The 27,869-nt window shown below is 42.6% G+C and overlaps 1 protein-coding gene across 1 annotated transcript; it reads left to right on the forward strand.

Moving 5' to 3' along the window:
• On the forward strand, nt 1-23,847 carry syt11a (synaptotagmin XIa; the record flags this gene model as incomplete). Its single annotated transcript, XM_080734820.1, has 8 exons — nt 1-131; nt 11,383-11,548; nt 12,221-12,333; nt 13,575-13,775; nt 14,385-14,656; nt 15,524-15,751; nt 21,668-21,788; nt 23,537-23,847. Exons 1-8 carry the CDS (start codon nt 98-100, stop codon nt 23,845-23,847), a joined length of 1,446 nt encoding a protein of 481 aa, XP_080590946.1. The 5' UTR covers nt 1-97.
• Nucleotides 23,848-27,869: the final 4,022 nt, after the last annotated feature.

The raw sequence follows: 27,869 nt of genomic DNA on the forward strand, positions 1-27,869 counted from the left end.
CACACCCAGCAGCATCCATGGACATAAAATAAAGCCTAGCTTTCTTTCAATCTGCAGGTTTTCATTATTGACACCGCTCTCGCAAATACGCATCAACATGGCTGAGGTCACCAACCTGAAGCCGGCATATGGTGAGTAGTAGCCTACATAAGTGCTGTTATCTAAAATGACCTGGCTGTAATGATAGCCACCACCATCATCACTCGACCGTGTTGCCTGTATTTTATGACGCTCATCCACTGTGATTGTGTCATGTTCTATATGCAGATTGAGTAGTTTAGATAGGTGACTGTCTACATTGATGTAGCCTATAGGTTATTATCATGATTATTATTATTACATTTTGGCTCACTAAAGGAGTAGCTAAGGACAGTCATCCATGTCATAAAGCTATCAGAAGCCTATTGGAAGCATAGCGATCATATGTTTTATGATTATTGGAATCTAATATAACGCGATCCGTTTTTAATCACTTAAAAATGACTGTTAAACGTGATTGTTGGCGATAACCTTAAATGATTCCCTATCTTGGGCGATGATTCATATAAATAAATATAAAATAAACGTTAAAATTCTGGCTACAAAGCGGTAAAGAAGCAGGCTAATAAAATGCGCATGTATAGCCTACTAAACGTTGGATGTTGGCTTCATTATTATGATGAATGAAAATATCAGATCTACAAACTCACAATGCAGAGCGACGCATTGTGAGCTTGCAGATCTGCTATTTCCATGATTAGGCTATGCATGAATTATTGTATTAAATAATGGTCATGTTATGAGCGCTGCATGCTGTGTCAGCCCTGCAGGGCCATAACAACGCGTTCTGTTGTTACGTAATGCCTGAACCGACTCCGTAGGCTATAGCAAAAAAAAGGACAGATCTACAAGCTGTCAACGCGCGTCGCCTCCATCCATGGTCGGCGAGACGCATGCATGTTGCGCCATCGTGTCATTTGTGTAGAAGGTGGTGGTAGCCTACTGACGTGTGTGTGTGTGTGTGTGTGTGTGTGTGTGTGTGTGTGTGTGTGTGTGTGTGTGTGTGTGTGTGTGTGTGTGTGTGTGTGTGTGTGTGTGTGTGTGTGTGTGTGTGTGTGTGTGTGTGTGTGCGCGCGCGCGCGCGCTTGTGCGTGTTTATCATCATCCCAGCCACAGTCTATTGTTGTGGAGTTTTTGTCAGGGAGCTAGAACAGAATAGAATAGAACACAGAACCAACACTGACGCTGCAAACATGGTCTGTCTGTCTGTCTGTCTGTCTGTCTGTCTGTCTGTCTGTCTGTCTGTCTGTCTGTCTGTCTGTCTGTCTGTCTGTCTGTCTGAATGAATGAATGAATGTCATATTTATTTATGTATTAGGCCTATTAATATCATCATCATCATTATCATTATCATCATTTATATAATAGAGCCACTGATACAGATATGGAAATAACTTAAGCCAACAGGAGTCAGGACTTAAGCTGGTTGCACATGCACTGCTGCGTTTTTCGGGCCGAATATCGGAGTGAATTTCGGAGAGCGTGAATAAAAAAATCAACCTCACGTTATGTCAGTAACGTTTGCACACTGCCGCCCGTTTCGCGCACCACTCGGTCCCTTGCTCTCTCTATCTCTCTCTCTCTCCTTGCCCTGAAAAACGCATTTCGCAACGTAAAACGCACCAGTGTGCAACCACCTTAAGTCAGGCACTACTAGTAAGACACCTCAGGATGACTTGCGACCTCAGGGTGACATGCGACATCGCGCCAATTCTTGGCCATCTGGCCAACCACAGCGTTTCTCTGACGATTCTAGTTGTTGTCATTCTGGAGGGAGTTTGTTCATGTTTTTGTGAGGGTATCAACCCTAGGAGACACAGGGAGAACATGTTAACTCCACACAGAAAGGCCCTATCGCCAACCCCACCTAGGGTGTGGGCGCTGATGACACGGGGGGAGGAACACGCCGCCAATATATGTCCTTAATATTGATAGCATAATATCCTTAATAATGTCCTTAATATTGACAATATAGGAAACTCCATATATGGGCATAAAACGTACGTAAGTAATGCCAAGCAGGGCCTTGGTGAGTTAGGGCCTTGGTGACATCAGAAATCTCCATGTATGGACATAAAAGGTTTTTTTCTTTTTCTGGGAATGACCATATATGGACTTTTATACCCTGAGAAATCTCATAGCTTGTCTGACTGTCAGTACAGGAAGTTTTGTCATGTGACATCCTTTTTATGCCCATGTATGAGTCATTCTGTACCACATCACTGTGACTCACTGACATCACACTGACATCACTTCCTGTACAGACAGACAGACAGACAGACAGACAGACAGACAGACAGACAGACAAGCTACGAGGTTTCATGCTACGAGGTTTTCACCTTCGGTCGCAACTAGAAGGATAGAATTCTCAGCCACCATAGAGGAAAGTAGGTGACTGCTCTCCATTCCGACATCATGTCTCCACTCCGACAGTGACTTCTTATTGTCTTCCATAGAGGTTAGGTTTAGGGTTAGGGTTAGAGTTAGGTTTAGTGTCGGAATGGAGACATGTCGGAAAGGAGACATGTCGGAATGGAGACATGTAACCCTACAGCAGACAGACAATAGAGAGAGAGATACGGTAGAGATAGACAGACAGAAAGACAGGCAGACAGATAGAGATATCAGATCCAAAATTCTCTTAGACTGAAGTAACAGATAGCCTACAAATCGGTTCAAGTTTGGGGTCCTTGAAATTAAAAGGGCTCACTCCGAAGAATCACTGTCCTGCATTTGGATCTGATATCTCTATCTGTCTGCCTGTCTTTCTGTCTGTCTATCTCTACCGTATCTCTCTCTCTATTGTCTGTCTGCTGTAGATAGGCCTACAGAAATAACAGTGTAACTCTGGTCAAAACAGACATCGTTGTACTGTTCATTCTCTAGTCGTATTTTCGTTTAGTTGTAATACTGCCGAAGATGAACTAGAAAATCATTTAGCTGGAGGGAGGGAGGGGAGGGGGGGGAGAACACCCCCGGAACTCCCCCAAGGACCACTGGGGGTCCCTGGACACATGCAGACGTGAGAACCGACTTGATACAGGAGATCAGTCTACTTATAGGGATCAATAGCTGGATTGATCCCCCTGCTGTAGAAAACATTTGGTTGAGCTAATGCTTTTGTAAGGTCAGTACATGGGATGCACTACTACAGAGTCCATCCAGACTCATAATGTTTTATTGTTGCACTGCATTGCAACAACTACACTGCAGCTAGCTGGCATTAACTCCTCTATATGATTGATATTCCATTGCCTATCAGTGTCTAACAAGAAAGACAGACAGAAATCTGACATTAAATAAGCGTGTCAATGAGAGCATTATACAAATATCAAGATATCCATGCAGAATTCAGATAACCTAGATTAAGACCAGCAGATACTGTATGTATGTTGAGGTTAAACACAAGGTCAGCTTGGCTTGTGAGCATAATATAGGGAACCTCTTTTGGTGCTGCTGCAGCAGGCCTACATACCGGTACTGTAGCACCTTTGTCAAATGGTGCTAAATAGCAGTGGTTTTCAACCGTTGTCATATAAGGTCCATTATTTATTCGGCATTTGCGTGCGTGCGCGCGTGCGTTTGTGCGTGCGTGCGTGCGTGCGTGCGTGTGTTTTGTGTTCTTCCAAAATCCAAACTAATATCAAAAAGGAAACTAAATGAGTCTTGGTTGTGGTGGAGTGTGTGTGTGGGTGTGTGCCAATTTCTATCACAAATTGTATTTGTTTATTTGTTTAACAAGGGTCATGCACAATAGAACTAACTTGGGCAGCTAGAGAGAGTTATGTATTCGATTTGCATATTATTGCTGTCAGGCAGAAACCTCTCGTGTCCAATGGCCATGTTTTATTTCTTTTTTCTTTTGTAATTAACACCCTACTTAATCACAGCATCACACACAAGCATCAAAAGTAGCAGATTTACAAGCTCGGTAGATCTGCTGCTTTTGATATTATTAGACATGTTTTGGGGCTTTTATTTCTTTATTGATAGGACAGTAGACTGACAGGAAATGGGGAGAGAGATGGGGAATGACACGCATCAAAGGTCATCGGAATCAGGATAGAGAACTATTGGTTCCATACGAGAGTTTAGATCAGTGGTTCTCAAAGTGGGGTCCAGGGACCCTTCTGGGCTCTTTGAGGAGGTTCCAAGTGGAGCCTTACATTAGTGTACTAATGGAACCAAATGGACCCGTGGTTCCATTTGTATATACGCTCTCTGAGTTACGGGTGTCCTTGAAATGAAAAGTTCTGAGAGCCTGTGATTTAGATCAATGATCGGTTGGTTTTTCTTGACTCTTGAGCCACTGGTTTAAGCGTTATTTTAAATACAGTGAAACGTGTGCGTCTGATATGAGTGGGAATTGAGTTCCATGACATGAGTTTTCTGCTCTAACTGCAGCAAACAAACCCAAAGCATTTTTCCTAAATTTAGCCCTGCAGTTACCTGCGCTGACAATGCCATGACTTTGACTGCTGTACCGAACATGGGAGCGTTTCGCTGTTTCTGTGTGTCATCTTTTCGACACCTAACCCTTACCCTAACCCTAACCTCCGGGTGAGTCGCTAACCCTCCCAACACTCCGTTGTCGAAAGACAGAATAGACACATATAGCTAGGTTCACGGAACAAAATGGTGCTAAATAGCACTAAACGCAGTAATTTGTCTCAGAATCATATAGGGGAACCTACAGTATAGCACCTATGCATACTGTTATCGCCTCTGTCTAATGGCGCTTTATTGAACCATTAACAGTGCCTGAAACAAGCTGAAGGACCACAGAGAATAAGCAGTGGTTCTCAAAATGTGGTCCAGGGACTGTCAGGGGTCTTTCAGGGCATTCCAGGGGGTTCCCAGCTAAATTAATGATAGATACTTAGAACCAAATCTGTAGATCTGTACCTCTGACAGAGTGCAAATGAAACCAAATGGAACATTATGGTCCATTTGTACACTCTCAGTAAATGTAAATAAGATGTAAATGAACAGATCTTATCTTACTACTATAATCCGAGAGGTGTACCCTGAATCGTTGTGCCCGGGAAGGCGAGCACAGGAACACTCAAAATCAGGGTTTTCGCCCACCATATTCTCCAGGCATAGGCTATCTTTCCTACCTTCAATAGACTTACATGATGAGTAACTTTTTACTAAATAGTTTGATGTCTTGTCAGGCTTCACGTGATATCACAATATCACCAGAGGCATGGACTGCGACATCACAAAATCTCTAAAACGCCCCAAGGACGATAATGCTTGATGTGATCACAAAACGTAGGAAATCCGGAAATTCACAGGCACAGCATTAGCTATCGCCATATAAGGGTCGTCCTTATGGCGTCTAATTACCAGTAAGACACCATAAGGATGAGAATGCTTGATGTGATGTCACAACATTTAGGAACTCCACAGGCATGGTTGGCTCACGGCCAACTCTATGCAGCATTCTCATTCTCGAAAGCCAGCACTGTCAAGGTTCTCATTGTGGATAATGACGAGAGCATTACTGACATCATTGTTTACACACTCCTTTAATTATCCATCCTACTATTATCATTTTAACCTGGAATTGGCCAACATTTCTTTCTACAAGCTCACAATGCGTCGCATCACGACACGTGAGCTTGTAGATCCGCTTTTTTCAAACATTTTGTACTTTTACTTTTGGTACTTAAGTACATTTTGATATCAACACTTTCATCCTTTTACTCAAGTACATTTTGAATTCTGGACTTTAACTTGTATCGGAGAATTGATACTTTTACTCAAGTAAAGCATGTGAGTACTTTTTCCATCACTGCCAATGTGGATGCTGAGATCCACATGGTTACTTTTGTGTGTACACTGCACAGTATTATGCTTGGCTTGGTTCTGGCTGCCTTGGCAGGTGTGCGGATTGGGGCAGGGTGGGGGATCCCTGAGCCGTCACAGGTAACTCCAGTAGGGCTGCACAATATATCGTTATCGAGGTATGACCATGCGCAATATCAGTATCGCGAAAGTCAACGATACCACAATATATAACCCTGGGCAATATAGCGTCCATATCGTTGCCCATATTGCCTATATCATTGCCCATTTTGTGTCATTTTTTGGGAACCACTTTAAATCAAGAGTGTTATTGGCTTATTATTAAGCTGTTTTTTGAATAATGATTTGTTTTCACTTAAAATATTAAATATGAAAACTGTATGGTAATATCGTATATCATCATATCGATATCGAAATATTTGGCTTGAATACCGTGATATGAAAATTGTCCATATTGTGCAGCCCTAATCTCCAGTATCCCAACAGAAAACGGCGAGAGACAGCTCTTCCTTAATTGTCTCGATTGCTAGTATCTCAATTGAACACATTTTGTTTTAATACGTCGCATTTGAACATTCACCTCAGTGACAGTGATTATGTTGTATGGGAGGAGGAGGAGGGGATGTCTGATGTTGTTCCAAATAGGCCAGTAAGCCATTGGGCCTTGCTGGTGTTATTATTATTCTTTAGGCCACCCCAACTGGCACAACAGCACTGTGCTTCTTTTTGTAAATTAATGTCCTACTTCGTTGTACAAGTGTTGTGCCAAAGTTGCGAAAATAGTCGAGGTGTTGCGAGCTTGACTATTTTAGAAAAGTTGTTGAGAGAAGTGCTTAAAGGAGTAGTTCACCCCCAAAATGACTTTTTTTCTATTGATTATTCATGCCATGGAGAGTAGAGTTCAATAATATTTTTTGTTTTTTGTCACATTCCTAAGACAAAAATTGGATTCGAGTAAATTTACCCCCATTGATTCCAGATGGGGACCCGTTTCGAAACGGGTCCCCATCCGGAACGAATGGGGGTACATTTATTGTTATCACATTTTTGTCTTAGGAATGCGAGAAAAACCTAAAGATATTATTGAACTCTAGTCTCCATGGCGTGACTAATCAATAGAAAAAAAGTCATTTTGAGGGTGAACTACTCCTTTAATTGGTTTGAAATTAAAATGAAATGAAAAGTATAAGAGCTACTTTGGATCCACTGGAACACAGTTTTTTCGTTTTTCTGAAAAGTAACGGTTTTGGACATATAAGGTTTCCGTCCGATAGTATGTACAATGAGAGATGATTCATATTATCCTAGCCCTTCAGCAGAGTTGTCTTCACATATAGACTAAGCAACGTAGAATAAATAATGTACGACTGTAGAATAAGAAAGACGGGGGAAAAAATGTTTGCACTCTTTCTAAGGTTCAAGTAATCAGGCATTTCGGTTAGGCACGTTCGCCAAACATCATAATAGAAAGGCGAAAGGAGTGCTGCTTGCACACCAATGCATCAATAAATGGAATGTCCTCACGGTTCTTTTCAGATGCAAGAAATGTGTAATAGTGATCTAAGTGCTACCAGAAATGTGCAGTCATTTTCCACATTGAGACGTTCCAATTATTGATGTGTTGGTTTGCGAGTATTCCTTTTGCAGACTGAAAAAAATACATTTATTAAGGATAAACTAGACCTAATCATCATGACATCACCACAACCAACTAAACAGTTATTTTCGGGTAGATAACAACTGCAGTGCCACATTGGAGCAGCATTTTTCTTTAACATTATTTCTGGAAGTACAGGACACTTGATATTGTTATGGACTATATCCACCGAAAATAGATATAGCTAATGTTCTTGACACGTTTATATTATATATTAAATACGTTTACATTGTGAAAACATCCATATGAGGCCTTAAAGCCTGATGGCCTCAATAGTCTAGTATCTCCCTCTGACCATAGGGATATCCTTTTGGATCAATGGTTAAGATATTGGACTTTCACGCAGGAGACCCGGATTTGAATCCCAGGCGTTACATAGCCGCTCATACCAGAGTTACCAGCTTGTTTACAAACATTCTGATCCGGGGCTGTTAAGTATGACATCATTTTGTAGGCAGAGGAGAATTTCTGCCCCCAGTTTCCGTGAATCTTTTTACTATTTTTACTATTTACACATTTTTCTTCTCTTTGTTGTTGAAAGGAAAGTGTTAGAATTATACTTTAGTCGTTATTTTTGTCTCGGATCTGTTGAAATAGCGAGGGACAGAAAATGCTCTGGCGGCAGAGTTCTCCTCCGCCTACAAAATGATGTCACGGCTTAAAAGCCCCTTTTGTTTTCTGATCTGGTCTGGTCTATATACTGGGTCTTTTCCAAGTTTTCTGATCTGCTCTATGGGATCAAGTTGTTTCCCAGTTTTCAGGCGGGCAGAAATCATGGTTCCTGTGCTCCTCCAAAATGATTCCACTAGGTGTCATATATTTTTCGTTTGGTATAATTGTTTCATTTCAATTTGTATAATTATCGTATGGTATTATATCCATGTTTTATTCCAACTCGTAGCGTGACTACACTACTCGATTCGGCATTCATGTGAGGCAAACAAAAGCAAAGCAGCGCCAACCCGAAAACCACTTTCTATAGAGTAGGAGTGTCCTAGACAGGATCATCACACTGGTCAGTTTGGAATGAAAGCCAGGCTTTCCCCCTTGTGGAAAGTCTGGCGATGTTAGGTTAGTTGAGAATATTTTGATGAATAAGTAATTATGATCATAGTTTTCAACCACGTACAATGTTGTGAGTGTAGACCAACACCAAGAGTCAGAAAGCAAGGGATTTTTTTATTTTTTTTACAAAGGCAGGGAGGGGCTATGCACCAACATGAATCTTCTTGCCAAAACGGGGTATTTCCAATAACACACAAAGTCTTTAAGTAGTAAACCCCAGATGTTGCCTAAAGGAGAAGAAACAGTCTTCTTTTCAATTCAATCCATAGTATCCACTAGTAGAGGAATGTAGCTTGCCCTCACTGAGGAGAATGAGCGCCTCTGACTGTGAGCAGGTCAGCTTCAGTTTCTATAGAATGGGTCCGACACACTGTTTGGGAAACACCAGCTCTGTTAAGAATGAATCAAGGTTTAAGCCTGATCGCAGCCACATTGATTTCCATCGTAACATTTAAGTTACAATATTCTTTTTGGTTTAAAAATGTGAAAAAGTGAGGTACTTCTACACCAGGGGTCTTCAACAGGGAGTCCGGGACCCCTAGGGGTCCTCAGAGTTACTACAGGGGGTCCTCCAAATCTTTATGTGATAGAAACTTTTTTTCTCCTTTTTTATATTAACCTCTTGAACCCTATTGTCCATATTGGGAGACATTTAGCCAAAATGTATTTTTGTCAAAGAGCTTTGGTGTAGAGGGGAAAAGGAGCAGACTAAGTACAGAGTGAAAGGTCAAGTTTTATAAGTATTGACGGTTCAAGTGGTTTAATATCTGAAAACAAATTTACATGAATCCAAAATATACTGCTGATCGTGCTGTCAAAAGATTAAACTATATGGGTTGTGGGGGTCCTTGCTTCACCTCTCTCTCAATAAGGGGTCCTTGGCCTGAAAACGTTGAAGAACCCCTGTTCTACACACAATGCCTACTGGTAGTGTGCTCATAAAACTCACACACACACACACACACACACACACACACACACACACACACACACACACACACACACACACACACACACACACACACACACACAATGCTTCCATAGCAACTGCCTCCACGGCAACGTACACAAAGGCAGAGCTGTGGTGTGTTATTTCTGTTGAGCCACAGAATGCCAATGAACCAAACCAGTGTCAGGTCCATTCTATGTCATCCTGTCCAAGTTTACTTTCAAACAGTGACGGCACACTGTACATTATCTCACTTGTTTCATGGCCATGGCCTGAGTTACATACTGTAGCCCAGTCAGTGGTTCCCAAACTGGGGGTCCCCAAATTATTTTGGGGGGTCCCCAGATGATTAGCTTGATGTGCAACATTCAGTCTCAACAGTAAACAAACCAACAGTATACAGTAAGTGCATACAGGGTATCTGCACATTTTTAAAGTGACAATTGAATGGCTTTTAATTAAGACATTTTTAATACCAAATTCATGTTATACTTATATGATTGAAACCATTGCACCATAAAACCTTTCTCACACCAACCAACAGTCAACAGACCTCAGTGCACGCAACGGGAGATAATAATTGAAATAAAATTGCTTCTCAGGTCAAATATTTAGGCTATATGCAATTAAACATGTGATTAATTTTGATCAATTAATTACAAAGCCTCTAATTAATTAAAATAATGTTTTTAATCGAGTCCCAGCCCTAATAGTGGCTCAGGGGTAGAGCGGTCGGATGGAGAACCGCAACGTTCACAGTTCGATCCCGGGCTCCCCCAGAGTTAGTGTCGATTAGTGTCCTTGAGCAAGACGTTGAACCCCTAGTTGCTCCCGGTGAGCAGGTTGGTGCCTTGCATGGTTTCCTCCACCATGGATGTATGAATGTGTGTGTGAATGGGTGAAATGCATCTACAGTATGTAAAGCACTTTGGATAAAAAGCGCTATATGAATGCACCTTTTACCATTTACATACAGTACATAGCATGAGGTTAAACATAAAGGTCAGGCTCGGTGGCACAGGGGGTCCTCACGTGGACCACCTCGCCCCTCCCCACGCATCAGTGAAAGTAAAAATAAACCTAGCCTAGCCTTACCCTCCCTCTGACCTTGTAAATATCTATATTTTTTTTCTGACGATATTTACTTCATAGTACTGTGTTCTATCCCTCTGTCGTTATAGATAGATAGATAACTTTATTATCCCACGGGGGAAATTCGGTTGCCCAGAGGCAGCACAGCAGTTAAGGTTACAAGTTACAGAGAAGTAAGAAAAAGAAAAAGAGTACTGTAGTGTACAGTACTAAAGATAAATAAAACAAGTGTCAAAAGCTATTGCAAAAAAAAAGAAGAAGAATATATACATAAAGTGACCACGAAACATTCAAAGCTCACGTCACACACAAAAAAAAAGCTATACTCAAAGCATAACTTAACAAACAGTGCCAAACAAAAGAAAAGTACACATAACAGTCACTGCTGGTCAATGTTATATGAGATACATAAAGGTTTCCTGTACATAAAGGTTGCCTGTATAAATAAGCCGAAAAGCTTACTAGGATCTCCTTTTAGTTGACCTATTGTACCAGTGAACTGTACCGTCATGAAACTGTACCTTTTCCTATGCAAACCTCTAATAAAGTCTTCAATCAATCAAACCGAGTTGCAAATAGTAAAAAACAAGGTAATATGGTTGAAACAAAGTATATGGTCTCAACCTTCACTTAAGCCATTGTCTCCTGGCACCGGGCCTGATAAAGGTGTGAGGAAAAGCGTTCAACCGAGCTGTGTAATCATCATTATATTTAATGTCCATCTCTAACGGAACCTCATCTCTCTCCTCCGTCCACGCCCACACAGCGGTGTCTCCGGTGTTGGCCGGCTTCCTGGGCGCCGGTGTGCTGGTGGTCACGGTGACCGTGGCGGTGTTCCTGTGGACGTGCTGCCAGCGCCGCTACCGCCAGCTGACGGGCGGCTACAAGCTCCAGTCAGGGCCGTGCGACTCGCCCGTGGACCCGCCCTACAGGTTAGGCCCGTCACCATTATTATTATTATTACATAAACGCCTTTAATCGCACGCTATTTGGGGGCGATCGCAGTTATTTTGCACAATTGTCTTCATTGTTTGAATCGTTTCCAAAAATAGCAGAAATAGCAGACACATTGTAAGTTTGTAGATCAGCTATTTTTGCCATTTTAAAAAAAGTATAGATTATCATGTGATAGTAATTTTATTGAATATATTAACAATATTGTGATTGTGAAAATGTGTGCAAATCTTTGAATATATGTATTTTTTAAAGAGAACATTTGTAACTCTTAATTTTTTTTTCTGGCGGCCCCTGGAACAACATATTTTGAGATGGGGGTCTGCGGTGACGTGCGGTCAAATAATACATGTAATTTTGAGGGTCCTTGACATGAAAAAGTTTGGCAACGACTGATTTAGATGAAGGATAGAAGACATTTAGTCAAAATATCCAAAGGCTTGCTCAAATTTTCAAAATAGCAGATCTATAAGCTCGCAGCGCGGCACTCGGTGCCGCGCTGTGAGCTTGTATATCAGCTATTTTTCAACAGTTAAAGCATAAAATTATGGTTAAAGTGGTTAAAATCTAAAGCGACAAAGACGCTTAATGTGTTGCAAATTGCAATTACTTGTGTTATATTAATGGTGGTGACTGCCCTGCCCTTACAGGTTCATCCACATGCTGAAGGGCATCAGCATCTACCCGGAGACGCTCAGCAACAAGAAGATCGTGCGCGTCGGCCGGCGAGCCGGGAAGTCCCGGAACAGCGGAGGAGGACACGGTAGGGATGTGAACGTTTCTGATTGATTGATTGGATAATTTGTTAGCAGTTCGCATATAGGAAAAGACATGACAGTACAGTTCAGATACACAGTCTACTAATAGGACTTAAAGAGGTGGTGCGATGATTTTCCCCCCCTCTAAAACATGATTATCAGGTATTATGATTATACTAGGAGGAAGATCTTTTCCAAAAAAGTATACAGAAAGAGTTAAAATTGGGTTTTTATGTGGCCACACCCCCAGTTCATTAAGTATGCATGGATGTCATGGTGGGTGGTGACCCAGCTGAAGTTAGCCACACCCCACAGTGTTGGGTGAATGGTAATTAGGGGAGGAGTTGATTCTGTGATGTAAAAGTATCTGTGTTTTTTAACTGACACTTTTGACCTCAAGGTGGCAGCCTCCAAGAGAAAACAAACAAATACCAAGAGAATACATAATTGCTCATAAAATCCACACCAGGGGGGTCCAATGATGTACTTTCAACCTCCTAGACACATTGAAAAACAGAAAAAGTACAAAACTATGGCACCACCTCTTTAAACACAATAAAGCACTATGACTTGTTTACATTGAGGTCCTTTTACTCAATTAATTGAGTACAAGACTCAGCACTCTCTTCAATACATGGGTTTACGTCTTGATTCAGAACTTTCCGTGCATTTACATCCATTTGGATCTTTTATGCCTTGAAAGGTTGCTTGAAAAAAAAGATGGATTTAAGCAAATGGACCCATTTTGGTCCATTTTGGTTACCAACTTTCCATCTTTAGTTTTTAGTCTATATCGCCGTTGTCGGGTGGAATCCTCGTATTTCCAAGTTTCAAATTTGTATGTTCTTTTCGCAAAGCCCTACTTCATCATACAAGGCCGTCACACAAAAGTAGTGTAAACAGCAGATCTGCAAGCACACAACGCCTCGCGGTGCGAGGCGTTGTGTGCTTGTAGATCAGCTGTTTTCAGGTGTTTAAATCATTTTTAAAATGAAAAATGCAAAACGAACGGTTTTGGACATAGGACGGTTTTTCACCCGACAACGACGATATTCAGATCCCCGTTAGCTTCTGCTGCCGCGGTCACTAGTCTTCCTGGGGTCCACATAAAACATCACAACACAAACAACATACAATATTCATACTGGAAACCCCCTCAAGGACCACTGGTGGTCCCCGGACTACTGGTTGAAAAGCACTGTTCTAAAGTTTTGATATATTTTGGGTTACCGGTGCATCCCTACAGGCCTCGGTGGTGAATGGGGCCGCGGCGGTGGCGAGCGGGGAGGCAGGGGGAGGACGGTGCCCGTGGACGTGGAGGCCGGGGCGGCCCCGCTGCAGATGAGCCGGCTGCACGCGCCCCCTAGTGGCCAGCCGCTGATAGAGCGGGCGCTGCCCATCAGGGCCGACTACTGCTGCCTGGAGAGCAGCTCGGGAGGGCCCAGCGGTAAGACTGGCACAATGGAATTATTACATAATTAATTATTACATAATTGTGAAATGACGTGATGATTATTTGAGCTAAATGCAGAATAGCGGATCAGCTATGTCTGCTATTTTTAGAAAACGTTCATTACATTCATTACAAGTACAGTACATATTTTTGATTATCATTTCTATAGAGAGTTTGCTCTATAACAGATGTCTCCTGCTGGAAAATGTCTTTGTGACATCACTTCCAGTTTCACTTGTTTATCCTGTATCCAGTATGAGTTCTCTCTCCTGATTGGCTACAATTGGTATCCCAAAAATCTTCTGTTTACTAAAGCGCTGGGGAGGAGGGGAGACTCCTGTTACTGAACACTGAACACTTTATAGCAACGAGTGCCATCAGATTATTAGAGCTATTTAAAACTCAATAAAACCTTTTGAACCTTTCAAAGCCTGTTTTATCCATGGTAACATTATTCATTTTGATAGTATCGTTTATCGTAAATGTGAAAGCAAAAGCAAATCATTTTGATGAATATGTTCCAATGTTCAAACGTGCCAAAAACACAAATCACAATTATTAGCATGACAACTAACTAACGTGTCATGGTTTTTGCCGACACAGCGCTGACCAGCGGCAGCAGCAGCTGCAGCGCCAGTAAGACGGTGTCTCCCTTCACCCCGGGCGGTCCGGACGACAGCTCGGCCTCCTCGGGGGTCCCGCCGCCCGCCTCCCTGGGCACCCTGAGCCTGGCGGTGGACTACACCTTCCCCAAGAAGGCCCTGGTGGTCACCGTCATCGGGGCCCAGGGCCTGCCGGCCGTGGACGAGCAGGCGGGCACCTCGGACCCCTACGTGAAGATGACCATCCTGCCCGAGAAGAAGCACCGCGTCAAGGTGATGAGCCCCCTGTGTTTTCACTCTCCTGTCCAGGTTTAATGCCACTGTTACCCAAACAGAGGGTCGGGACCCATTTGTTTGTCACAGACCAATTTTTATGGGTCACGACTCAACTCAAGTTAAAAAAATCTCTTTTTCCTACAATTGTTTTTATATAAAAGATGGATTTTTTAAATACATTTTCAAACAAACAAAGAAACACATCTAAGAAATTCCATGAATACAATATAATAATACATAAGAAGTTGTGAAAATAGCCGATCTACAACCTCTCAACGCGGTGCCAAGCGATGCTTTGTGAGCTTGTAGATATGCTATTTTCAAAAGATTGTTATACATTTGAAAACCTGAAATGGGACATTCTGCATAATGAGTACTTTCTATTTTTGGTACTTTAAGTCCATTTTGATGCCAATACTTTTGTACATTTTGAATTCCGGACTTTTTACTTGTAGGAGCGTTTTTCTACATTGCAGTATGGATACTTTTAAGTAAAAATAATTTGAGTACTTTTTCCACCACGGTTAACACTCATGCTGCTATAGTTTTGCCATAACTAATGTAGGCGTTGTGCGCGCCGCCGCTCCCATTCGCGGCTGTTCGATGTCTTGTCTTTCACACAGAGATGAAATAATACAGCCGCAATTAACTGTGTGTAAGATATGATCCATAGAAAACAAGTCGTTTTGACCAAACAAGCCATATGGGTAAAGAAGCGGAGATAAATCCATGTGGCAGCGGGTTTGTACACAATGCAATGAGTAAAAGGAAGTCGCGGTGGCTATTGGTAACCAGTTATCACATTCCTGGACGTGTTAGGCGTCCCATGTGTCATCCATGGTGTGTGTGTGTGTTCCTCCTCAGACCCGGGTGCTGAGGAAGACTCTGGACCCGGCGTTCGAGGAGACCTTCACCTTCTACGGCGTGGCGTACAGCTCTCTGCCTGAGCTCACACTGCACTTCCTGGTTCTCAGCTTCGACCGCTTCGCCCGCGACGACGTCATCGGCGAGGTGGCCGTGCCGCTGGCCGGCGTGGACCCCAGCACGGGCCGCGTGCACATCAGCCAGCCAATCACCAAGAGGCACATCCAGGTACGCACACGCATACGCGCACACACGCACGTGCACACGCGCACGCGCACACGGACACACGCACACACGCACACACACACACACACACACACACACACACACACACACACACACACATTAGAACACGGGGGGGGGGGGGGGGGGGGGTTCCCCAGAGTTAGTGTGGAAGAGTCCTTGAGCAAGACTCTGAACCCCTAGTTGCTCCCGATGAGCAGGTTGGTGCCTTGCATGGTTTTCTCTGCCATCGGTGTATGAATGTGTGTGAATGGGGGAATGTGATGCACAATCTCTAAAGCGCCTTGGATGAAGGCGCTATATAAATGCACCATTTACCATTTTACACGCACGCATGCACGCACACACACAGCCAGCCCATGCATCACTAAGAGACACACACACACACACACATCTGTCTCTAGTGTGAGAACAAGGACATTGACCCAGTAAAGGCAGGAAAGCATCTGTGCCATTTCAGACTGCAGCGTGGGCTGTTCCAAAAATGAAATATTGCATTTTTTAACACAAATCTGCTCTTATGGGGGTCCCTGGCACAGAACATTCTCAGATGGTGGCATATAGAGTATAAATCAATTTGGGGGTTATGGCACGAAAAGGTATGGCAGGCATCAGCAAGCAAACTATAAGGTCTCTCTCTTTTTACTCCTCTCTCTCTCTCTCTCTCTCCCTCTCTCTTGCTCTCTCTCTCTTCCCTCCAAATATCCCTATATATTCCCTCCAATCCATGATGTCTTACGAAAAGTGCCTTGTGCAACTTTTCAGGCCTGTTTTGGCATAAATAATATTTCCTCCTACTGCTGACATGCGCGTGCTCGCATGCACGCACGCACGCAGGCAGGCAGGCATTTTCTGCATCGGCATGAAATGACATCAAATTATTACTCCATTACCATATAATAGAGAGAGAGAGAGAGAGTGAGAGTGAGAGAGAGAGAGAGAGAGAGAGAGAGAGAGAGAGAGAGAGAGAGAGAGAGAGAGAGAGAGAGAGAGAGAGAGAGAGAGAGAGAGAGCGAGCTAGAGGGGTGTGTGTGTGACAGTATGATGGATGAGGTGAACTGGATAAGGCTAATGTTCTTTCACAGTGAATGTCAGTGAGAGTCATGGAGAACAGAGCATTTCACCACTATGTCTAGCGTGTTCTTGCTCACTGGAGTTTATTTAGTTTGTATAAAACTTTAAAAAAAAGATTTTAATGTTAGAAACTATGGAGGATAAAACATTAAGATTATCTGTTATGGTTCACTTGTGTTAAAAGATCAAGTCCAACAACCTTTTCTGTATCAGTGCCCACTTGAACATCTCGAAAGCGTCTTTATTTATTGGTATCACTTTTTCTTTTTTTTAAATATTAACTCATTTACTACCAGATTTAAATTAATTTATAAAGCCCCCACTACCAGGCTCTTGCGTGCGTGTTATACAGTACAATGTGCAAAACACAGCATTGACGTGTACAGGAGGATCTCTTGTAATTCTGGGCGGAGAGAAAAACGTGACCGGGATAATCCATTTCAATGTGACGGTACAAGAGCGAGGACTCGATTAAACGACTTGTTTTGCCAAGTATTGGCAGTGTCCCAGTTCCAATTTCCCTTCCTTTTTCTGGATGGAATGTCTTATTCTTTTTCTGTTGGCCGCGCGTTCATTGGTCTCATTGTGTAAAGTTCATCCAGGTTGAACTTGACCACGGAGCCTCTATGCTGCAGTGCAGAACTTAATGTGCTCTGCTCCCCACAGCAGCAAAGTAAACCACCACTCCATGGCTGAAGGCACAGGAAATAATGGGTTTCACTCAGGGGTGTAAAGTATATAAGTACATTTACTCGAGTACTGTGCAATTTGGATATATACAGTATATATCGTCACTGTCGGGCAGAAACCTTGTATCTCCAAGTTTCAAATGAGTATGTTTTTTCGCAAAGTAAAGCCCTGCTTCATCATTCAAGGCCGTCGCACAAAGGTAGTGAAAACAGCAGATCTACAAGCACACAACGCCTCGCGGTGCGAGGCGTTGTGTGCTTGTAGATCGGCTGTTTTCACTAGTTTAAATCATTTTTTAAATGATAAACGCAAAACGAACGGTTTTGGACATACAGGGTTTTCACCCGACAACGACGATATATTAATTTTACTTTACTGGAGTATTTCCAATTCTCAGTACATGTACTTCTACTCCACTGCATCTCAGAGGCAAACATTGTATATTATTTTTTACTCCACTACAATTATTGGAAAACTTTAGCTACTAGTTACTTTGCCGATTTTTATTACTATTACAAAACATTAACCACTTCAGCCCTATATAGCCTACTGTACATTTCGGTCATTTGAAAAGCCGATCTACAAGCTCACAATGCGCTGCGATGTGACACATTGTAATTGTCTACTATTATATACATTTGAAAACCTGGGACATTTTGCATAACGAGTAGCCTACCGTATTTAAATATATTTTGATGACAATACACTTTGGTGCTTTCACTTTGATTATCAGACTTTTACTTGTAGGAATTTCTGCATTGCAGTATTGACACCTTTACTCAAGTAGAACACTCTGTCTGGCACTGCTGAAGGCACAGCCAGGAGATAATGGCCTCACTATAGGAGAGCGGTGCTGCCGTTCGTTGTCACATCTTCTGCGTGAAAGGGACATTAACCCATTCAGAGCGTGCCAAGGACCCCCAAAATGTTATTATGTAATTATGTTATTATACTATTTTACGCCTGGCTTTACTTCTGCTCTATGAACATCCAGGGGTTGACAATACAATACTGTTTCTCAAACAGTGGGTCCCCCCCCCCCCCCCCCCCCCCCCCACACACACACACACACACACACACACACACACACACACACACACAGAGTAAATTGTCCAAGTGGCCTTTAATGCAACATAAATCGCCACAGGATTTGCATAGTGCAGCAACAACACCTACAGTATACATTATACAGACTGCTATACATTTATATAAATGCCTCCAGACTGGTTCTGTGAGTGGGCAGGTGGTGGGTGGGGGTCAAGAAGAATGAAGATTCAACAGTAGTATAGTATCACATCAGAGGCTTATAGGTGGAAGGAAGTGGGTGTTATGTATGTACTGTATCAGAGCAAAATCTAACAAAACATATCTACAAATAGTCAAAGATAACTACATTATTATTATGTTGTTATTATAAGTAGCATAAAACTAGCAGTATGTACAGTAGGCCTACATGACATTCTACATAAGTTGCAATGCTATAAACAGATCCCCATATTTAGTGTTTACCAACAAACACATTCTATGAAGAAGGATGATGATTCAGACTATGCTTTGTGGAACGCTCACACTTTTGGTGACCCCTTCTTGCTGTTTTGTTTTTCATCGCTTTAAAAATGGATTCGGAAATGAGTCATAGTCTATATACAGCATTTGCATGTGTGCAGAGCGCAGACATATTGTACATGGCACGCACACACATGCACGCACACATTTCTCTCCAGCATTGTGAGGTTCAGTGAGAGCTCCGGGCTGCTTCTCTCATTTGGTTTCTATGGAGACAACAGGGAGCTGTGGAGGAATGACAGCTCTTTAAGGATGAGAGAGAGAAGAGACAGAGAGAGAGACAGACAGACAGACAGACAGACAGACAGACAGACAGACAGACAGACAGAGGGGGAGAGGGGGAGAGGGGGAGAGGGGGAGAGAGAGATACAAGAGCAGTAACATGGATCCAGCTTGTTTTTAATGTATTTGTTATCATTATTTACACTTGAGAATGTACAGGAGACTTGTGTTTGTATGATCACTTACTAATCACACACACACATAGCTATTTCCTTTTTCAAAATTACAAATTGGGAGAAAGAAATGGCTTGATCTTAACCTAGCATCTTTGTAATTTTATACTTTGACTATTCAAAGATGGCATACTGTATTTACAAGCTCCGTGCTATATGAGCTTGTACAGCAGATCTGCTATTTTTGAATCTTATAATATATACAGTAACTTTTTTTTAAAGCCAACATTTTTAACTTAAATCTTTGCTTCTGGGGGGTCCCTGTAACAAAATTGTGAGATGGGGACCGGTGGCCGAATGCATATATCATTTTGGGGTTTCGTTTTTTAGAATCGGCCTCAATGTGTTAAAGAACAACTTGACACTAAAACCACTTTGTTTTTGTAAGTCAAGACTTGTCAACAGCGTGAGACGCTTTGTTTCCTAGTTTGTAAATGATGTATCATTACACGCACCACTTATTACACCTAACAAATGCTGTGCACATCCTCACATTGAAGAGTAGTGAACATTCGTCATGATTAGCCATGATATTGTGCAACGTGTTTATAAATACCTCGCTACATCATCACACTCCCCCCGCTGGGATATTTGGCAACCGATAAAGCATAATTTATACTGTGTGTCCTCTGAGAGCCAGGCTTTTTTATTTTTTTTGGCTCACTGACATTCAGGGGCGTCACAAGGGGGGGGGGAGTGGGACTGGGTTACTAGGGCCCAAGGTGGAGGGGCCTTAGTTATTTTATACTTTAACTATTGAAAAATAGCAGATATACAAGTTCACAGAGCGGCACTCGATTGTGCTTCTGGGGGGTCCCTGGAACTAAATATTTTGAGATGGGGAGCCGACGAGTCGTGGCCAAATACTGTACATATACATTTTGGGGTCCTTCACATGAAAAGGTTTGAGCACCGCTGGCATAGAAACATAGGGTTTTCAACAAAAAAAAAATAGAAGGATTTGAAATATTCAAAGTCTTGCACGTGTTGTGAGCTTGTATATCTGCTATTTTTCAATAGTTAAAGCACAATATAACGCGTAATAATGCGTCCCCAGTCTAAATTGGTTAAACCCCCTCGCCCTATGAAGAACATTCATGGGGGGCCCGCTGTGAACCCTTGTACCCAGGGCCCAGAATGCGGTGCGACACCCCTGATGACATTATTTGGAGTGTCTTCCAGGCTGTGAGACACTTGGCTCATACCTGCTGGCATTTATAGCACCTCACACAGACCCACCGATGTCTCTGGTCTCTGGTCTACTGGCCTTAGGACAAGTCACTCTATTATAGGATGTCTGAAATACAGTCTGAGATGTTTAAAATGCTGCTCAGGGTCAATGTCGCTCTCTCGTGTCCCTGGGCATGTACTATAGGTGAACATTTGGTCCAAATAGAAAGAAAAGGTGGAGGCCAAGTATTAGTGTTTAAAGGGCCGTTCACACTGAGAATTATAACGATATCTATAACTATATTGTTCATATATCGTTTTTTTTAATGGTGTGTAAACTCTGCAATCCACTTGACTTAAAATCATGGAGGATTCCTCCTGCAGAAGTTTGTCTATAGCAGACATCGCCTGCTCATATATAAAAATAAAAATAAACTAACCAGTTGTGTGTATTGTGGGGAATACTCATACGTGCACAAGCCAGCTTGTCTCTCTCCAAGATACACCACAATCTTTCATGGGCAGATGTGACTTATGGGGGCTAATAGTGTTACTGTAAAGAAATCGTCGGCTTATTGTGTCTAAAAAGACATATTTAGCCACTTTAATAGCAGGCAAACTGCCCTCTATAGGCATTGCTTTATTGAGTTATGTTCGCTATTTTGGTTTTTATCGCAAAAGTGGTTAAATATATAATGTCAAATGTCCATGTGTGTCATTGTGTCAATAGCTGATCAATTGTGTTGTGTGTTGTGTGTGTGTGTGTGTGTGTGTGTGTGTGTGTGTGTGTGTGTGTGTGTGTGTGTGTGTGTGTGTGTGTGTGTGTGTGTGTGTGTGTGTGTGTGTGTGTGTGTGTGTGTGTGTGTGTGTGTGTGTGTGTGTGTGTGTGTGTGTGTGTGTGTGCGCGCGCGCGCGTGTGCACATTTGTGCGTGTGTATGCGTGCAGTGTGTCAGTCGAGGGGAGCTGCTGGTGTCGTTGTCCTACCAGCCTGTCACCCAGAGGCTCAATGTGATGGTGATGAAGGCCAAACACCTGCCCAACATGGACATCTCTGGACTCTGTGGGAGTGAGTAGCACGCACACACACACGCACACGCACAAACACACGCACACACACAAGTCGTTCGATCATTTATTGATCGTGATTTGCAAATTACCAATGTTATTTTCTACAAACTCCTGAATAAAGTTGCACATTTAGCCATAGACTAATCAGAGTCGGAGTCATTTTGAAGATGAACGTGGGATAACAAGAATGCAGAACCTTAGCAAAAGACGGTGGTGTCTAAGAGCTGTGTATTGACAGGAAAGAGGCAGAGGACTAAAGAGCTTGGGGGGCAGCGTGGGCATCAAGGCCGCTTGGCCTTGGCTTCTGAAGGGCAGAAGGCTAAACTGTGCTGGCTTTGCTGCCAACATTACTATTCGTCGCTGTCGGGCAGAAACCTTCCATCTTCATATTCTAGCTTTTTGTGTTTTTTTCCTCCTAAATTAATTTGATCATACTACAGCGTGAGCGTCACACAAAAGCATCAATAAGTAGCAAATAAGTAGCAAATCTGCTGCTTTTGCTGTTTCGAATCTGAGTCTTGAAAAGTAGCAGTTTTTGGACCCAACAGAGACGCCTTTTCTTTTATATGAATAGCATGCAGCTAGAACTCACTTTCGATGTGAGTGAATATAGGACCACATCTCTAGTGTGACTTGACACATTTCTATATATCCTGTATATCAGATTTATAAAACAGGAGATTTGGCCTCGGACCGTCGTCTGAAAATGGTTGGTGCCAGGGACCACCAGAAGAGAAGATTTATTTTTAGCACGTGTACAAGTTTGCTTGTATATCTGCTATGTTTGAATAGCCAACGTATAACATATGGATAAAGGGGCTAAAATGATTGGGGCTTCAGGGAAGGGAAGCCAGGCAGGGAGGATGAACTTTAGTCGCTATACATACAGGTCCAACAGGCTTTGGCAGGGAATGTTGAACAGGAGGAGTAGGATGCAGAGGCGCCATGTCCTCCCGGTGGGGGCTCCTCCCTGGCAGGATCGTGTTTTTTAGTAGTAAACATTCTATATAGGCCTATGGTTAATGTCCATGTCATGATTTAGAGAGGAATATTCCACAAAACCCTAGAAATTGTGGCAATAATATGAGAGCAGTTTGGTTTTCTACAGAGGGACGCAATCTGCAGGTTCTACAATCTCTGTCTCCCTCTCCTGACGAAGAGAGGTCGTTGCAATAATGTCCAAACTACAATAAAGATTGCAGGATCTATGCCATCTGCTCCAAATAATAGCTTCAGTGATTTTGACAAAAGCTTTTATTTTATTTTATATCTATATTTGAATAAAGGGTTATTTTAACCCATCTGTATGGTAGAGTATGTTAATGCTTGGGAAACAGGAAGGCTCTGTGGTGTTGAGTGGTCCGATGGGCGCTTTCGCTATTTTCAGGCAGGCCCTGATCAGACAGATATGTGTGGGTACCGTTTTTTGTTTCCTAATTCCTACATTTAGTTTTTTAATTATTATTCAAAAAAAATATTTTCCAAAACATTCCCCAAAAAGCTTTTTTTTTTTTCATGAATTAAAAACAAAATATATATAATTATATAATAATAATAATTTGTAAGGAAGAAACGTAATAATATTAATAACATAATAAAGAAATATAATAATTTGATAATAATTTGTAGATCGTCTGTTTTCACTTGTTTGGGTCCCGGGCAAACGTCTTAATTTCTCTTTTGTGTCACAGGTTAAAACGTTTGGGAACCACTGCTCTAATACCAATCTCTGTCTCCCCCCATCAGACCCCTACGTGAAGGTGAACGTCTACTACGGCCGCCGGCGCATCGCCAAGAAGAAGACGCACGTGAAGCGCTGCACGCTCAACCCCGTGTTCAACGAGTCCTTCATCTACGAGGTGCCCGCCGAGCTGCTGGCCGACGTCTCCGTGGAGTTCCTGGTGGTCGACTTCGACCGCACCACCAAGAACGAGGTGGTGGGCCGCCTGCTGCTGGGCGGCCAGAGCCCCATGCCCTCGGGCGTCACCCACTGGCGGGAGGTGTGCGACAACCCGCGGCGGCAGATCGCCAAGTGGCACAACATGGACGAATATTAGAGGGAGAGGAGGGGCCTGCGGGGGGCGGGGGAGGAGGAGACGACGCCATGACGATGCCTCAAAGTTGCACAGTCATCTTAGGCCCGGGCCGCACATTTAAGGCACTTGCTTTACCTAGGGGGGAGGCGGGGAGGTAAAGCAGCATCCAAATAATTCTCTATGGAAGTCTCGCGTTTTGAACAGGCAAGCTTCATGCTCTGTGGGACAGCCTTAAGGAAAGCTAGAGGCAAACTTGCCTCTTCAAAACCATGTGATTCCATAGGGAATTAATTGGATTCTGCTTTACCTCCCTGCCTCCCCACCGGGAAAACCTAAAGCATGTGCCTTAAATGTGTGGCCCCGGCCTAAATTGTTTGTTTTAAAAAGGGATGGTTTTCACGTCCCAAACGTGTTTCTGGGCTCGTTTATTGTGAGCACCCCCAGATCGTTTTTTTTAAGTTGATTGATTCATAATTTAAGATATTTGATATTCATTTTTATCAGACACGCCCCTTTCCTTTGTCCTTTGAACTTCATAGGCTACTCCATTTTAACCATGTTAGATTCATTCAAAATACACGCCCACGCCATGTTCTCTTGACATGGTTGAAATGGAGTTTGAAGTTAGAATGGGTTTGTATAAGAATGGGGGGCTTTTGTGGTCAAAATGAACATCAAATATATCTGAAATAAATATTGACTGGAGCAATCTAAAAACCGTCTGGGGTGCACACAAAAGCCAGAGTCTATGTTAAAATGACCCCGAACACGCTTGAAAGTGAAATATCCCTTTAACTCCGAGAGGGGTTCCATTTGCACCCTCTCAGAGTCAAACACTAAGGATTTTATCATGTTGGAAGGAACCCCCATGCGGAATGCACAGATCAACTTTAGCATCAAAGTCCAGGAAACCATCCCAAATACACGACGAATTTCCCTCCCAAACTCATTCAATTAAGAAGAGACTTTCTGGAACGAAAGAATGACTATCGACTAACAGTATAACCATTTAAAACATGAGTATTAACATGTAATTTAATATTACGTAATGTAAACGCGGTATCCCCCCTCCCCCTTTACAAATGCACATCCACTGGCTGTTTAGACGAAGGTACAGTAACAATCCACAAACCTGTAATATCCTACGCACTATGTATTGCATGATTAAACCATTGAAGGATTAAAAGAAAAAAGAAGAGAAAAAAAAACACTTTGGGTAACACTATGGTATCGTAAAATATGACATGTGCTACTCTTATCCCTTTGTATGAAATACATTAATACATTAATGTGTTTTAGATGTTGAGGGAAAAGATAGACATTTTTCACTCATCCTGTAGGGGGAGCTACAGGCCTAGACCACAGAGACATTATTTCACCCCAGGCACAAATATGCTACACCCAGGACACTTCAATGTGCGCTCCAGGTGCATATTATGCCCCAGGCACATGCTCTAGGTGGTTTCACGAAATACAGACATATTTATACTGTATTAAGCTCCAAAGGGTCTGTGCTTAGCACAAAGTCAAAACCAGAAGAATAACTTGGGGCTCTCTATTCAGGGGCGTCACAAGGGGGGGGACTGAGTTACTCGGACCAAGTTGGGGGGCCTTGAAACCCCCTCCCCACTATGAAGAACATTCATAGGGGGGCCCACAGTGAAACCTTGTACGCAGGGCCCAGATTTTGTTGCGACACCCCTGTCTCTATTATCTCTAGCCTATTTCACCTACAGTATGTAGTACAAAAAAAGGTTTCTGCTAACATTTATATTGACATACTGATAAGGTGGGAATAAGTCAAAATGTATTTAGAAATTGAAGGCACCTGGCAAGTTGACATTCATAACTACGTCATCGACAACGTACGCATCCATCAAATGTCGATAAGGAACGTAATTCCGCCCCCGAATTCAATTAAGAAACCGTTTGACTGCAAGGATGACAAGCTACTTCCTGTGTTCCATTTTCATTCTGTCTCACATTGTACAAATCAAATATTGAGCAACCGCGTCGCCTATTCCTCGCTTAAAACGTTATCACTAAACTCCTTTCTGATAACAAAAACACAAGACGTCAGAGGCAGCATGGGAGGGTTGTGTAAGTGCCTGGACGGGCGCATGATGTGCTTGTGTTCTCCAGGTTTGTAGCCTCCTCCTCCTCCTCCTCCTCTCTCACGTCATGTATTCAAGATGTTGGTTTCTTGAGGAAATTTGGGGGCGGCAGGCAGGCAACGTGCCGTTTCATTTTTTTCTTTTTTTTGACAAGCGCTGTTAGAGTTCAGCGCGGGGTGCTTGTCAAAGCGCTGCCAGCTTCCTGTGCCGAGTGGGTGTTTCATGTCTAATTTTAGCAACTTGTCTGTTGCCTCAAAGACTTGTACTATAAAAGAAAAATACACTCTAAACTCTAAAGTCGAATTACCTTTTTTAGATGTGTTAGCTGCTGTCTGGTTTGGTGGAATTTGAGAGTTGTTACACGTGAGTCCTGTGCTGGCGTGCGCACCGGAAATAGCCCGGCGTACGGGATCACGACCCGCCACAGCGCTGTGTGAACTTGTAGATGGGCTATTATGGTATACAAACCAGGCTTTATGGCTCACCCTGTTTCAAGGAATAACATCATTTATGTTCAAGTTCAGGATGATGGAATCAATCTGGGTCTCATGGAGAGAAAAATAAAAGAACAACTAAAGTATTGTGCTACTGAGGCTGACAGGAATCAGTCTCACTATCAATGGAGTTGAGAACGGGCTCTGGAACAATAGATTTGGTGTGTGGAGATAGAGCCTTTTATTGTCTGGAGCTGAGACAGCTGAAGCAAGCTCTCCATCCTAAACATGAATTCTATTTGACAACCAGAGTGTTAACTCAACCCTGGGTGTGCAAATCGACCCACACGTGTTTATTTTTCTTTTACCGTCGTCACATCTTATATACAAGTACAAAACACTAAAATGAGAGGGTGAATAAAGAATGGTTAATGATACATTTTATAGAGGCAGAGCTAACCTGAAATGGGATCTCTGTAAACTCACCCATTATTCTCAGCCATATTCAGTCAGTGCTGTCAGATAACAGAAGTATAATTCCACTACAAAACAACACATAATGTGAGGATTTGGGGTTTCGTGTGCTATATCCTATGTGTCACTGGTTCTCAACGAATGGGTCCAGGGACCACTAGGGGTCCTTGAGAGAGTTCCAGGGGGGTCCCCAGCTAAATGATTCATAGTTGGGATTAGGAACCAAATGGATCCTTACCGCTCTGTAACTCAGAGAGTGTACAAATGGAACCAAATGGACCCATAAGGGTCCCAGTAGAAGAAAAAAATATATATATATCAAATTGGCGTCCGATGGCCTAATGCATATCAAACTGGGGGTCCTTGAAATAAAATAAAATAAAGTAATCACTAAGTAATCACTGTAATCACTGTTCTCTGATGATGTCATCTCAATCAATTCCCTTCCCTGAATCTCCCAACACTCAGAACTAGGCTACTGTATATAGTACAGTAGTTTTGCCTGCTGTTTTGACATTTCACGGTCCTATAATATTTGCGCCCGTCGCAGTATGTGGGTGACAGGTTTCAGATACAGGTATAGGAACCTGCATGTCTGATTCTGGTGCCCTTATCGCTTTGCCCAAAGACCTTGACCTTCAACTTGTCCTTGACCTCCGATCTTGTCTTGGTCAACAGCAAAAGTGACTAATTGAATAGACCTTAAAAAAAATGATATATATATATATATATAAAGGCTGAGTGGGCACACTGTTAGGTATTTTATTGTATTCTTTGCCGTAACTTAGCGGTACCCCTGTTGCCAATAGGTTACTGTAATTATCAATGTACAGTAAGTACCTTTACTGTTAGGTTTTACTGTTGAAAGCGGCTTTACTCTCACGTTGTCTTACCGTGAGTGTGCTTTATTACAGCATAGCTGCATTACTGTAAATGTTCTTTATAACAAGTGGTTCTCAAAGTGGTGTCCGGGGACCCCCAGCTGGGTCATTGAGGACTGAGGAGTTACGGGTGTGTAACT

Source organism: Nannobrachium achirus (genome assembly GCF_963921795.1).
Source record: "Nannobrachium achirus genome assembly, chromosome: 10".
Lineage (NCBI taxonomy): Eukaryota > Metazoa > Chordata > Actinopteri > Myctophiformes > Myctophidae > Nannobrachium > Nannobrachium achirus.